General features: G+C 53.5%; 5 protein-coding genes across 5 annotated transcripts; 3 read left to right on the forward strand and 2 right to left on the reverse strand.

The window, feature by feature from the left end:
- Window positions 1-177: 177 nt before the first annotated feature.
- Window positions 178-1,361, reverse strand: MRS44_008803 (uncharacterized protein; the record flags this gene model as incomplete). The annotated part of the gene is made up of 4 exons (XM_065621065.1): window positions 178-337; window positions 383-659; window positions 932-1,020; window positions 1,072-1,361. 4 exons carry the CDS (start codon window positions 1,359-1,361, stop codon window positions 178-180), a joined length of 816 nt encoding a protein of 271 aa, XP_065477137.1.
- Window positions 1,362-1,403: 42 nt separating this feature from the next.
- MRS44_008804 (uncharacterized protein) lies at window positions 1,404-2,277 on the forward strand (the record flags this gene model as incomplete). Its single annotated transcript, XM_046269684.2, has 2 exons — window positions 1,404-1,441; window positions 1,773-2,277. The coding sequence occupies 2 exons, from the start codon at window positions 1,404-1,406 to the stop codon at window positions 2,275-2,277; spliced, it is 543 nt and encodes a 180-aa protein (XP_046132260.2).
- Window positions 2,278-3,084: 807 nt separating this feature from the next.
- On the forward strand, window positions 3,085-4,506 carry MRS44_008805 (uncharacterized protein; the record flags this gene model as incomplete). The annotated part of the gene is made up of 1 exon (XM_046269686.2): window positions 3,085-4,506. The coding sequence occupies one exon, from the start codon at window positions 3,085-3,087 to the stop codon at window positions 4,504-4,506; it is 1,422 nt and encodes a 473-aa protein (XP_046132261.1).
- A 1,747-nt stretch (window positions 4,507-6,253) lies between these two features.
- Window positions 6,254-6,855, reverse strand: MRS44_008806 (uncharacterized protein; the record flags this gene model as incomplete). The annotated part of the gene is made up of 2 exons (XM_046273858.2): window positions 6,254-6,751; window positions 6,805-6,855. The coding sequence occupies 2 exons, from the start codon at window positions 6,853-6,855 to the stop codon at window positions 6,254-6,256; spliced, it is 549 nt and encodes a 182-aa protein (XP_046132262.1).
- Window positions 6,856-8,358: 1,503 nt separating this feature from the next.
- MRS44_008807 (uncharacterized protein) lies at window positions 8,359-9,851 on the forward strand (the record flags this gene model as incomplete). The annotated part of the gene is made up of 2 exons (XM_046269687.2): window positions 8,359-9,028; window positions 9,079-9,851. 2 exons carry the CDS (start codon window positions 8,359-8,361, stop codon window positions 9,849-9,851), a joined length of 1,443 nt encoding a protein of 480 aa, XP_046132263.2.
- Between the last annotated feature and the right edge of the window lie 4,625 nt (window positions 9,852-14,476).

The following is a 14,476-nucleotide window of genomic DNA, read 5'->3' on the forward strand; positions in this document are numbered from 1 at the left end:
GGAATCGACGAGAAAGAGGCAATCCCCAGACCCCAGCCAGTTTGCTCCGCATCATCAACCCGGACGCGCAATCTATTACTGGTCAAGTCGAATCTGGAGTAGATGATGTCGTCTCGTATGTTTGGACCATGTGTCGTATGCGGCGACTCACAGTGCAACCGCGACGGGAGACGTAGTTTAGCCGCCAGAACCGTTCTGTGCTGTTCCATGGTGACAACCGGCCATGTCCGGCTGATGCCTTTCAGGGACCAGAAACGAGAATTTCCCAGTGGGGCAAGCCGGCGTCTCCATCGGCCGAGAGTCGGGCTTGGTACCTCCGGGCAGAAGCTTTTTGCTTCTGCTGACCTGTCCAGCTCCGGGCACAGAACCTCAGGAGCGGCACCTGAGGTCGGCTGGTGTGGACGAGGTTCCAGTTGTCTCTTCTCGCACGAAGCCACAGGGGTCCTCCTTCAACGAGACAGCGCCTGACTCTGCCCCTTGACAGGGCTCCGGAGGGCGTACACCGCCTGTAGCGTCAGCGACTGCGGGCACTGAGGTGCTCTGGAGTACGCCTAACCAACCGTGCCAGAAGAGGGATGCACCGCAGCAGCATTGGATCATGTTGAGTTTGGTGATGCCAGAATCACGGGCGGTCCCTCCAAGGTCCGAATGTCCGATCACTTGCCGTGTTTTAGGCGCTGCGAGCCGTGATATGCGCTACTCCTTCCCGCTACGGGAACGCTTTAGCGCACTCCTGCCCTGTAGCCTAAAAAATTACAGCGCTATGAGGACGGAACGCCCTCTGTGCCTTCCCTGCATCTGCCGCCGCCAGTGCCCGTGTGGCGTTGGATGTCGTCTCCGCGGACTCTGGACTCTCGACACTCCGAACAACGGATTTCCGAATTTCCTTGCAATTGAGCACGTTTAAGCATTCCGCAGTATGATCACTTACAGCCTTTCTCGGCATGGCGTTGCTTCAATTGCTCGTCTAGGAGAAACAGCCAGACAAGACGGGGCGTATGAAGCTGGTTGGCTGTGGTTCTGTCGCATCTAGAGCGTCATGTGCTGTCCAGTCGCATCGCGTCACCTCACCTCATCTGATGGTGTTGGCTTCGATTGTTCCCACAGCAGTTCCCGAACGCTCGAGGCACGGGGAGTCGAGAAGCTCTCAAACGGCACAGATTGATCAAAGGATCTCCCTCCCCTGCGCCTACCGGCCCGGTCTTCGGTCGCGCTGTGCCGATGCTTTGCACTGCTGATGGGCGCTCTCTCACAGCGTACTGGATTGAGGCTAGTGTGCTCCTGACGAGGAGCCAGTCTCGGGAACATGGCCCGTCTGTGCTGGGTGAAGGGATGGATTGGTGTGAATCGACGGGAGCCATGCCGAGACAGCACCAGCAAACTCAGCCTAGCGAAGGGGAATCATGGGATCAGATCAGCAAAGCGGAATTGCCATGCCGCAGTAGGGCTAAATTTCCCTTTCTGAGAGTGAGCATGTTTGAGCAACACTGTACTCCGTACATCACCAGGCTAAGCCTGGGCAACCTGCTCATCAGATCTAACTCATCTGCATCAGGAGTCTCAGTATTCTTCTGGTGTCAGTATCAACGGACGAACTTTGCTAAACATGGAGAGCTCCCCTTGCAAATTGACAACCGGCCACAACCGGGCAGCGTCGGTTCGTTTCGTCTCCCTCACGGTCTCGACGTCTCCATGGCCGTTGTCCTGTGCAATGTCCTATCCACCCACGGGAATTAAACCTGGTCCCACGATCCACGATCGTTCTGCGCAAGATCCAACATCCCTCCTCTTAGACCCACCAAGCAGCTCGCCATCGTACTGCTCCTCGTACTGTCCGTTACACTGTGCCGTGCTCCGTTCAGGGCATCAGGTCAGAACGTCGGGCAGGCCAAGACGCAGGCCCACAGTCGCGCTCTCAGCCAACCGCACCGTCTGGTGCTCCTCCACAGACCATGGCGAGGTCCAAGCCAGCCAGACTGTGCCCGTGTTCAGTTGCGAGGGCCCGGTCGTCAAGCCCACCCTGATGGTCTCACACCCACCGGCGGTGGCCAGGCCACGCCCTACTGCCCAGAACCGCAACGACACAACCACAACCCACACGCCCAGGGGAATCCTCGAGCATCCCAGGGTGCATGGAGAGGTGGGAGAGTCAGGCGGGAGCCGCCTGTCAGTGCATACCCACCAGGCGCCACATTACAAGCTCGCCATTACAGGGCAACCTTTGCTATGACACATCGTTTCCCCCAGCCCAGCGTAGGAGCTCTTTGCGAGTCGTAGTCCTGAGATCAGATATTTAGTCTTGGTGATGCCCTCTGCCTCTCTGTTTAGGAAGAGTCTCTCTCCATTCTTCCCCATACTCATCTCGACTTGAATATCGAGTTCCCCAGACTTGAACAAGGTTCACAGCACACACAATCAACAACCACTCACACCAACCACAAACCCTCCGCCCTCCCACTTACAAGCCATCGTCGTCACTTACACGCGATCGAAGCTTTCGAAGAAACCCAAGACCGAACGATTCAAGACAGTCAACCACAATTGACCTTGCAGACGGATATCAACTCGAGACCACATCTCCAGTTCTGATTTCAGTCACTCGTTCTTTCTGCAGACCATCCATATAATCGAGGCACCTGACCTTGAAAAGAGCGAAAACCAAGAATCGCCCCGCCATCGGCTCTCAGAACCTGCAGCTTATACCCGGCTTCCAAACCCTGCCGACCACACACCCTTTGCACACAAACAAGGCTCCCTGAACTAAAAAGGACCCTTGAAGGCATCGTCATTGCATTACTAGGGACTGCAACAAGTCACAAGGCCACCCTCAAAACAGCACAATTGCCCCTGGCCATCTCCCGCCCGGTTGACGCCATCAAATCGAAGCACCCGCCATCGGCGCCGGCGTCGACAAAACAGAATTACATCAGCGTGCAGAGATTTTGCAAAAACTCGTCTCTGCTACTTATTAGCCGCCGACTTCCAAGGGCCCGTCCCTGGAACGTTCTTACCCGCCAACCCCCCCCACCGCAACTTCCTTTCTAGAGCGACTTACAAAAGGTCGTTCCTTCAGTCTTAGCAGCCATGCCCCACCGCGTGGCCAACTTCCTCCGTACTTCATCGGGCAACATTGCGCAGATCAAGAAGGTCGCTCGATCACGCACAAACAGCCCTTACACCTCTGATGGTGAGGATCGACCAGAAGTTCACGCCGTCAGAATGCCCGACCTCGCAGACGCCGTCAAGAAGCACCACCGCATCTCACTGCCTTTTGGCAAGTCGAGCAAGGATCAGGTTTCTGCCGTTTCCATCGACTGGAGCATCGAGAGCCCCCCGGTTGTCTTCCATGGCAACGCCGAGGACAGCACCGGAGCCCTCATCACGGGCCAGATGTTCCTCGATGTCAAGGAGGAGGCTGTCGAAATTGGCAGCTTCTCGGCATCCCTGAAGCTTCACGTCTTCCAGAAGCGACCCTTCCAGAGCCACTGCACCGACTGCCAGAACCAGTACACTGAGCTCCAGGCCTGGCAACTGCTCGCTCACCCTACCACACTTCGAAAGGGTCGTCACGCATATCCCTTCTCTATCCTCCTCGGTGGTCACCTCCCCGCTACCATGGATACCCCCCTGGCCGCCATCTCCTACGAGTTCAAGGCCGATGCCTACGTCACTCGTGGCATCAACTCTACCTCTGGCACTTGCGCGCCCGTGCGATTTGAGAGAACCATCCCCGTGAAGCGCTCTCTGCCTGAGAACGAGATCCCTCACCACTCTGTCCGAGTCTTTCCTCCCACAAACATCAAGGCTAGTGCCCACTACAACAACGTCATCCACCCCACCGGTACCAACACAGTCAACCTGCGACTCGACGGCTTGATGAGCCGTAACGAGAAGGCCAAGACGATTGATTTCTGGCGACTAAAGAAGGTTACCTGGAGGCTCGAGGAGACGATCAAGACTGTGGCTCCCGCCTGTGAGCGACACGCCCCCGCCCAAGCTCAAGACCCCGAGAAGAAGGGTCTTCCTCGGAACGAGGTCCGTGTCCTGGGTGAGAAGCACCTGCACGAGGGCTGGAAGTCGGACTTTACCGGTACCGATGGCAAGGTTGAGATGGAGTTCGACTACTTTGCCAACCAGTACAAGTCTCACAGCAAGGAGCTGAAGTATGCTTGCGATACCAAGTCCCACGACGGCATCGAGGTGACCCACTCGCTCCTCATTGAGCTGGTCGTGTCCAGGGAGTACGCGCCCGAGGGCAAGCCACAACTCGCAACACAGACGGGCACCGGCCGCATTCTACGGATGCACTACGGCGTTGTCATGACGGACCACGCCGGCATGGGCGTCAGCTGGGACAACGAGGCCCCGCCTGTCTACCAGGACGTGCCCCCAAGCCCCCCGGCCTATCCTATGCAAGAGTCCCCCATTGAGTACGAGAGCCTGGAGCAACTCGATGCTCACCGACTCAGTGTTTCCAACTCTTCAATTGACAGCCGACAATCCTGAAACCCTCGGCAACCGCTTGACATTTCTTCTCACACTAATACTCTTACTGGCATAAATTGCCGCATGTTTTCTTTGTTACAACTCCATGAGATACGCGGCGATCTGATTTGAAAAAGCGATATACCCACCAGCGTTGAAGGAAGACAGAGATGCTTCCGCATTTACAAAGGAACGGGACTACAGGACACATGGGAATGACGAAAAAAAAGGTGTTGGGTGTGCAAGACACACAGAGAACAGGTCACGAACGGGTGGGATGAAAACAGATCCCATGTGTTGGAAATACCAAGCGACGAGAGCCACTGTATCTTAGTAGCTATGAATAGCCCAGGCCGCCCAAAAAGGAGCAGGCTTCGGAGGCATCATCATAATCATCATCAAGAGAAAGATGACGCAACTTGTTTGTCTGAGCCCAATGTGAACTGTTGAGTGTAATGACTTCGTAACTACCTGTCATGTACCGTGACAATTACATCTCATGATCAGTGCCACAGTGACAGTTAAATTTGCCAAGAAGACATTGCCAAGAGAAAGGCATAGAGCTAAAGTTAGGCGAGGGCATAGCAAAGGCAAGGTCAGGCAACCATGACAGAGGACAAGAGATGGCTCCCGAGGATGTTTCTCGTCTCGTTTCTGGCATTGGGCGGAAGTGCATAGACGTGGCTGCAACGCCAAGCGGGAGGCGTCTGGGGGACGTCTGGGGGTATGGAGGGGGGAGCGGAGTGAAGGAGGGCTGGATAAAAAGAGAGACGAGAACAAGGGGAAGCGAGGGAGATAAGAGAAGTAGAGGCTAAACAAAGCAAAAGATAGGTACAGTACTGTATTGGGGGTGTGATTGACGCGGGGGCGGGGAATTGGATGCGGCGCGGATCGTGGTAGGCCAATTCGAAGCGTTGAAGCAGGACATGGCTTGTGAGCTGGACAAGCTGTGCGTAGAGGCTGCATTGTTGGCTTGTGATGATAGCCACTCTAGAGCCGAGCCGGGATCGGAAACAGCGTTTGAGGCTGGCATGTGCATCGCCAGTTGAGGTCATAACACCCAAAGGCTGCGCTACTGTATGTATCCAAGACGTTTAGGCGGCTGAAAGGCGGGGGTGATAGACAGGAGGTGCAGCGTAGATCCCGAGGGTCGTGGGGAGGATCCAAGTCCGAGGATATATGTGACGAAGTATGCAGCAGCAGCAGCCCAAAGCAAAGCGAGGAGGGGAGGACACAGCAAGCGAGGGAGGGAGAGGCGTTGGAAGATATGCGAGGCATGATATTGGGATGGTGTTGAGGGGGAACAAGAAGGAGGGCACACGGACCAGATGCAGACACACAGATGCAAGGCGGTTGAGAGCGGGCGTTGGAGCTTATCTCGAGTCGACCAAGGGAACCTTGTCTCATCCTGTCATGATTGATGGCCTCTTCATCTGATGCCTGTTTCCCCAGGTTTCCCCAGATTCATCACCCCGGCATATCCCCGAGTGAAGGGGTTGTAAAGCAGCAAAAATGATGCATTGTGCAAGGGAGGTACATATTGATCAACTGTCGTGGCTGCCTCATGTGCAAGTCAGACACACCCAATCCAATCCTTTCAGCCTGCAGTGCAATCTCTAACCGGCCTCACTCCCGGTCTTGAAGACACCCCAGACTCTGACGTGCGCATCAACCCCGGGTTGTGTCGACATTGGTCCGCCTGTACATGCACACCCCGCTTGATAATCATCAACATCCTGACTGCTTGCTTGTCTCATCCCTTCTCTGCTCATCCGGACAGACACAGTCCGTACGGGAAGAAGCCGAAATAAGTGCACGCGCCGCACCCACCGCCGCAGGTCGTGCTGTTCCAGCACGCAACCGGGGGAGCACATTCGCCCAGAATCTCGGGGTGGACGACTTCAGCTGCGGCGGGATCGGTGCTCCTGGCCGCAGGGACACCCACGCCGACCGGCCGGCCCGCGCCAGCCGCTGAGGCCCGCCCCTTGACGGCGCCACGGGGGGAGTGCAGGATAGCCGCCTCAGAGAGGACACCGCGTCCGTCGGGGGCAAGGCCGTGAGTCTGCGCCGACGAGAGGTGACGGTAGTCGAGGACGGAGGAGTTGGCAGCGAAGCTGCGGAGCACGCCATCGGTGCCGACGCGCAGAAGACCATGGGGGTCCTTGACCATGGTGCGAAGGATGGAGGGCAGAGGGCCGGGAGTGTATTTGAGGAGAGGGTGAGCCGACTTATTGTCGCCGAGCGTGGTGTCGGGTTCTGCGAGGGCCTGCCAAGTGTCAGAGACGCTGTTGGGTTTGTGGCTGATGGATGATGACAGACCATGCCGAAGAAGAGGATGAGAAGCGACAAGAGGAACTTCTCGAGACTCATCTTGGCCGTTTTGATACACTGACTGTGCGATCAAGTGATTGACGGTGTTTTTTACAGGCGGTGGTGTATCGAATCGTCAAGTGACGATGCAAGAATGCGAACAACGAGCTCTGTTCACAAGAGGTCAAGAAACGAGTGTTCAAGAAACCAATGGGGGAGAGAAGATTCTGAGAGAAAATTTTCAAGATTTTTATCAACGGGTGGGACGTGATGGATTTCCAGCTGCCAGCTGCCAGCTGCCAGCCAGTGCTGGCTGTTCTGAGATTTGCGTCTACGTCGAAGATCATGGCACTGTTGCCAGCTGGAGAATGGAGATGCCAAGACTCATGATTTTGGAGGTGTTTGTACTTGAACTCGTTTGCTGAGGAGGAGCTTGAGGTTGTGGAGGGATTGAAGAAGGTACTCGACGAGGAAACAGCGTCAATTGGTGTTCATCTTACCCTCTTGCTCATGAATTTGTATGGCAAAGTGGACGAGTCAAGTTCGACCTGTCTGTTCAAGCAAGTCATCTCAGGAGGAGGCTTTGAGAGCTGTTGGCTTCTGAGTGGCGACATTTGTGTGTATGGTCTCAAGCTCCTAGCAAGCGATGTCTCGAGTGTGGTTAATCTGCACGACTAGGTCCCGACAAGGTTGTTCCCCAGACTATCCAGATCTCACAGAATATCAACCAACAAAGACAGACACGAATAGGCTAATATCAAGCCGTTCAACCCCAAGCCGGCTACTACTCGATATGGACTGTGGGGACGTGGAAGACCGGCTGTGATTGATCGGCTGAATGGCTTCCCCGGATGGAGTCCCCAGACGATTCCCCCGGACAAAGATAAGATATGAGTCAGGTCAGGCCACACCGAGCATGCAACTTCATGACGGCTATTCAGGTATAAGTTGCTGTTCATTCTCGCCCTGTTCACCTGATTCATCTCGGGCAATTAGCTGATTTGCCCCTTAGATGTTGAAACAAGGCGGACGAAATCACGGTACTATCACCTGATGGCAAATTTTCAAGCTCCCTGCCGCCATGTGAAGCGACTCGAAAATGCAACCGTCAACGCAGCAACCGAGATGTCCCATACCACATGGCGGTCAGTCAACACAACGTCGAAAGCCAACAGCACAGCAACCGGGCGCTTGCGCTAGCTGCGACGTGCATTGCGGCAGCCTCCGATTAATTTCGTGTGTCCATCGAGATTTCTTTTATTATTGCAGCCGCACACCGTGGACCTCTCGGAACTTGACCGAAAAGTTGGTGCCTGGGGCATCTTCCACCCCGGAATGCATCCCTTCAACCGAGTGTCTCCATCAGACCATCATCATATGAGTAACAACCATGGCTCGGCTCTATTATGTCGTCTGTTTCTCTACTCAGTCATCATCCATTGCACCGGTATGGGATAGACTTGTAGCCCAAGACGAGAGGCTTGACGCGTCTGGCCTCCGTCCCTGAACATGCTCATACAACAAACACCACTCACCTATACAACAACTCCTGACTGAAACAACATGGCGACTCGCGGTTTCAAGTCGCTGCGGCGGCCTTCTTTGACTCTGGTATCTGGAGCTAGGAGATGTTTTGGTCTAAAGGGGATGGTACCGAGGATTGCGACCCGGGGGCTTGCCACTGCCGCTCAAGCATCTCAGCCTACCTTGATGGAGGATCACAACGCCAGACTGATCAGCATGGGGTACACCTTCAACTACATCGAACACGTCGAGAACCTTGAGCAGTACTGCCACGGCGGCTTCCATCCCGTCTCACTGGGTGAGACGCTCAACAACCGCTATCTCATCCTCAACAAGCTTGGACATGGCGGCTATTCGACTGTATGGCTCTCGTGGGATATTCTGAAGCAAAAGTATGCCGCCTTGAAGATTGTGCTAGCCGACTTTGGAGAGGACTCGACAGAGGTAGACATTCTTCAGCACCTTGCCGCCAGACCTGGAAGCAAGTACCCCGGAAAGTCACTTATCCGACATGTGACGGACAACTTTCACTTTGATGGACCCAATGGGAGGCATACGTGCTTGGTCAACGACCCTGCCATGATGTCTCTTCGTCTCGCCAAGGACGCTTCGTTCTGTAGACTGTTCCAGCCGCGGACTGCCCGAGCCATTGCTGCTCAGGTGGTTCAGGCCTTGGCCTACCTCCACGAGGGCGGCGTGGTGCATGGAGGTGAGAGAAGATGATATCGTTGATCTGCCACAGAAACTAATTTGGCATAGACTTGCACCTGGATAACGTACTACTACGGCTCCCTGAACGAATTAGACGTCTCTCGCCAGATCAGCTTCACAAGAAGCACAGTCAACCCGAAACGGTTCCCGTGACTCGACTGGATGGGGCACCCCTCGACGAAAACGCGCCTCACCATGCCGTGCTGCCTATTTGGTTGGGTCAAAAGAGCGAGGAGGTGACTCTGGCGGATGCAAGGATTCTTTTAGGCGACTTTGGCGAATCGTACAAACCCTCCAACGAGAAGCGACAATACTGCAACGCCCCGATACGCTACCGAGCACCCGAGGCTCAGTTCCCTGATGCATGCCAGCCGCTATCTTTCAGTTCCGATATTTGGAGTCTTGGATGCTTGATCTGGGGGGTCATGGGACAAAGACCATTGTTCGACGCTTGGACGCTGTCCGAAGACGAGATTCTAAGGGATCAGACCGACCTGCTTGGAGAAATACCAGAAGAGTGGTCAGTCTACGGAAGAAGCCAACCCGAATACTGGGCCGAAGAAGACATGGATGTCACACCGGTGCAATCCGCCGACAGGGGCTTCACATGGGAAGACAGACTGGAGCGAAGCATCCAGCAGAGCAGACGAGAAAATGGCATGAAGACCATGTCGGAGAACGAGAAGGAGGCGTTTATTGAGATGATGAAGCAGATGATCACTTTCCGCCCCGAGGACCGGGCTTCGGCCCGGGAACTGCTGGAGTCGAGATGGATGAGGCAGTGGGCGCTTCCCGAGGTCCGAAGGACCCGGGATTCATGACTTGGAGTTTAAAAAAACTGGGGATACCATTGGAATTTTAGCGACTGGATAGCGTTTTAGTTGAATGCATTTATGATATCAATCATTAACATGTCTTGCAGCGTTTGTTTTGCTTATGCCTGCTGCTGCTGCGTGGAATACTTGGTTGCGTTGGTTCCATCATAAGCTTGGGTCGTAAATGTTTGTGTGAGTGCCACAAACCTCGTATTTGTGCACTAAGAAGGAAGCATAACGCACCCGAAAGCAAGCCAAGAGTGTTTCTACAGAAGCAAGTCCGACTGCTGCCGATAATAAAGGGAGAGAGTAACAAACTGCATGTCTTGTCAAGGCATTGCCCAGCAACATTGACAACTTGTGTAGCTTGATGATTGCCTTGATTGTGCCAAAGCAAGGCAACCACGGGAGCATACATGTATGAACAATCAAATCAACACCGTCTATAAAAGGTAGCGAGTATCTGCGGGAAAAAAGAGTCTCAAAGCTTCAACCCTCAACATTGATCTCTCTATATAAACACCTAAAGTCCCCATGGTAAAACTTGCAGCCAGCTCCTGGCCCGAGTCTACCAATGCCCTCTCTTCAGATGGGTTCAAAGTCGATCTATTACCAAGGCCTGGCACACTTCGTTTCTTGCCGTCTGCTCTTTTGGACGGCTCTTTCCCCATGCGGCGCCTCCAAGATGACGTAACTGTCGAAGAAGCTTATGGACGCATTGGCATTTCTTTTCGATTCAAAGACATTACTGGGGCGACCTTGAAGATGCAACCTTACACAAAGGACGGAGTATATGTTGAAGCATACAAAACAGCAGCCATATGAACTCGGCCGCCCCGTTTTAAACCCTGCAGCTTTCATCATCCTTTCTCAGTCTCACCGGCAATAGAGCACGCTGCCTGTCGCATGATTGTTCCCAACTATATGTACCCCCCGTTGCTGCGTTCGCTCCCAAAGAACCACGCCGCAGATGCGATGGATTCACGACTATTGTCTCTTCATCGGGGACACGAAGCAGTTTCCACCTTTGGTCCTGGTTAGGTCCCAGCATTGTCCCATGCGGCCTTTGGCTCTCAGCGAGGAACAAGACTCCTCCAGCGTATGGAAAAATCGGATTGTATCACGACCTCTCTTCTTTGTTGACAATGTTGTTCTCGAGTGTGCGCTGCAGAGCGTACTAGAGACGTCTTCTACGGCAGTGACATTGAAAACTCGGGCGTTGATGGATCGGAATCACCGGGCATTCAAGGCGAGAAGTCAACCAACACAGGGGAAGGCACTTTGTGCGCACTCCTTCGAGTCAAGAAGGGACCGTCTCCTTTCTTATGTGCGCGTGCTGCTGGCCAGCCCACGACACCTTTTGGGATTGCCTTTCTTGCCCTTTGGTTCCTTATAACGTCTCTGTCACTCTTGTTGGCTATCGACAACACGCAGGCCCAGATGTCATTGAAACCTTGCCCACACGGCTCCGAAATAGGGGCTTTTTGGGTCGGAGACTACACACTCATCATCTATAGCTGGTCCTTTTTCTCATCTTAAACACATCCTTTTTATCTACCCTCGACACCAAAGAATGACACTCGTTCTTCGGCATAACACTTCTTTCTCCCCCGATACACCTTAGCCCGTGGCTGCATCACGTAAACTTGGGCACAAGCTTTGCTTCTCAGCAGCGTTTTCATCTTCAGAAGAGCGCGGCCCAGCCTCCCACACGACCTTCCAACTTGGCTCGGAGCATGCAAGAGTCGATATATATACTACTCAGCCTGGTGACTGAAAGCATGACGCTGTGTGCCCGACTTCTCGCAACCTCCCAACAATATATAACTACCTGGCGGCCAATGGGCAGCCTTTTGGAGACAACTGGACCCTTTTCGGATCGCCGGACTGGCACAGCGGCATGTGGAACTTGCTGATTAAGGTCGACATCGACAACGCCAGTAATCAAGAGCAAAAGTGGTCAACATATATAATCAGACTTGACGGAAACTTTCACACCAGAGAACTGGGCACGAGCAAGTTAAGAGAATACCCGAGACTTGCACCTCACCATTACGGAGCGATCTACGTTGGAAGCGCCCAATCGCAGATGTACAAGAGTTGGTTGATGGCCTCCAGCGCCGACACATTTACATGCATTAAACATGTTTTGCGCTGGACGGTTTTGAGGAGCATCTCCAACGAGTTGAATGAATTGGGCCATGTCACGCTTTTTCCTGTTTTTTGGCTCGACAACTTATCTTTGATTCAACTTTTATATACCTCCAACAGCGCCTTTTGACGGCCTGCTCTTCATTCATCACCACTCGCCCAAAACAGCTCTGGCAGTCATCGATCGCCGACCGAGATCTGGCTTTGCGGAACAACTCGGAATTCACTGGACGCTGATCCTACCTGAAGACTTGGCCAGTCCAGACCTTGCATCTGGAAGAGAGGACAGAAGTCTCGTCGACAGCTTCGATATTGACAACTGGTCTCCTTTCGAGGCCCCCAATTTCTCTCTTGATATCATGAGTCTGCATTCTTCTCTTATCAACGTATACGCCTTGGAGTCTATGCTCGCCCATCTTTTTACGACACTCTATCTAAAGGGTTTGATTTCATTGAAAAGCACGAGATGGCTCTAGAGCTCATGGTCACGACGAGGATCGGCAGGAAACACGGACTGGGGATCTCTGGCGAGCGAGAGTCATGGAACCGTGGCATTTGGCGTCGGATGACTCTAATCTTTCGATAACCACTACGACTTTTTGGCGAGATGGCTCTCAGCGTCGCTGCCCTGGTCTCTGGCAGAGACGCTAAGATACTTCGCTGCATCAATCAAGCTGCCCGCGACGATCGCCCCTTATAATATTTCCCTGGCACTTGACCATTCGTGCCATGCCTTTCTTTGGATGTTCTCAGAGCCGTGGACAAGAGCATGCTGGTGTCCCTTTCTGGACTACGTTCTAGGCGTACGATTTATCCGCAGTGTACAATTTCTCTATATATAGACCGGCGAACCTACTCGACATGAGACTGGTTACTACTTCTTTCCAATCACATCGAAACTACGAGAATGGAGGAATTATTGTTGTCTCCGGTGTAGGCGGTGCATAGCAACTAGACACGCCTCTTCGCAAAGTCCCGACGGAGAGCATTATTCCTACATATATTATATCAGGGCACTATCAGCCGCCAACCGTCCTGGTCTGTCAAGGACCAAGGCCGCAGAGGTTGCCGCGCTTTGGGCGGCCCGTATAGCTGTTGTCATGAAGCCAGTATCCTTCAGAGCGATGGCCATAGACGGTGTCTCCAGTTCTGATGGAATCTCAAGCCATTGACTGTTGCTACAGTTGCATTGACAGTCGGCCTAGAGTCCCCTATCGGCTCTTGGTTGGGAGACTGTCATGGCTGGATGGCATCTCCAACGACACACCTCGTGAGATTGGATGGTACTTGAGACCAACCCTCGTCGATTCGGAGCTGGACTTACCGAGAACTGTCATTCTGCTAATGCTTGACACCTCAACTGGTGGTCGCCGGCCTGCCTGCTCTCGACGTCGCCCAAGCACCAGAAAGCAGATAGCCATGCAGTGCTCTTTTCCGATGACATTAGCTCCATGCTGCCGTGGGAAAGCATGACTACGTCTACATTGTACGAGTTCGTAACAGCCATGGCTAGCCATGTCCCGGACCATGGCTTAGTGGCGCCCTTCCTATTGGCAGAGTGGGCTGAAGATGAAGAGACAGACCCGAGAGATGAACAAATAACGTTGCCGCCAAGGACGACATCGCGCCCCAATGAGTCTTGGGCTTGACGGTACTATGGGGTACTGCCCTACAGAAGGCCTTAGGCACGCCATTTGCACCTCGAAATGCCTTTGTTGCTAAGAGGCGAGCGGACGGAATCTTATCGCACGACATCATGTCGAGAAATGCGGAAGCTCACGTGGATTGATTCCAGAGCTGAGCCGGACTAAGGCTTCAGATATATATACCAGACTACCCAGGCCGACAGAGATCGCCTCCTGATGCCGTTTGCTATCCGCAAGAAATACCCCGTGCTCCCTCGTGGAGCTTCCCTCCTTTCCATCACTTCTGACACCAAAGCAGACAATCTAAATTTAGCTACCGACGTAAAAGAGTCTCTATATCACGCATATCTCTGCTATGGGCTACCTCTTGCTCTTTCTTGAGATACGCGCCGCATCCACTAGACAACGCTCAAGAGCAAGAAAAGAGCTCCGTGCAGAGCTTATTTCGAGCAAATAAAAGGGATTTATATATATCGCAGCATGTCTTGAGAGAACCACGTCCCAGAGTAAGAGCCGGCAGAAAAGGGAGCCAGTCCAAAGGTGTTCTTCGCCTGGGCCATCCTCCCGAGAGAGCCTCTGGGCTCGACTGAGAGTGGGCAGAACAAGTCTAACGAAACACACTGCCACACCGAGTGACCTTGACAGCGACGAAGACGCATTATTGGCCGTCGGTTTCTTGTTGAAGACACCAGAGTTCGCTTTGGGGCTCCTCTCAAGAGAATTGGGGCTATCGCGGGAGGATACAGCCGTTTGCAGCAAATACATTGGCAGCCGATCAACGAAGCACACTGTGCCGCTGCTTCAAGACGCTGATCGAAATGGAATTTATTGGCT

The sequence above is a fragment of the Fusarium solani genome, assembly GCF_023522795.1.
Source record: "Fusarium solani strain SB1 chromosome Unknown bctg00000005, whole genome shotgun sequence".
NCBI lineage: Eukaryota > Fungi > Ascomycota > Sordariomycetes > Hypocreales > Nectriaceae > Fusarium > Fusarium solani.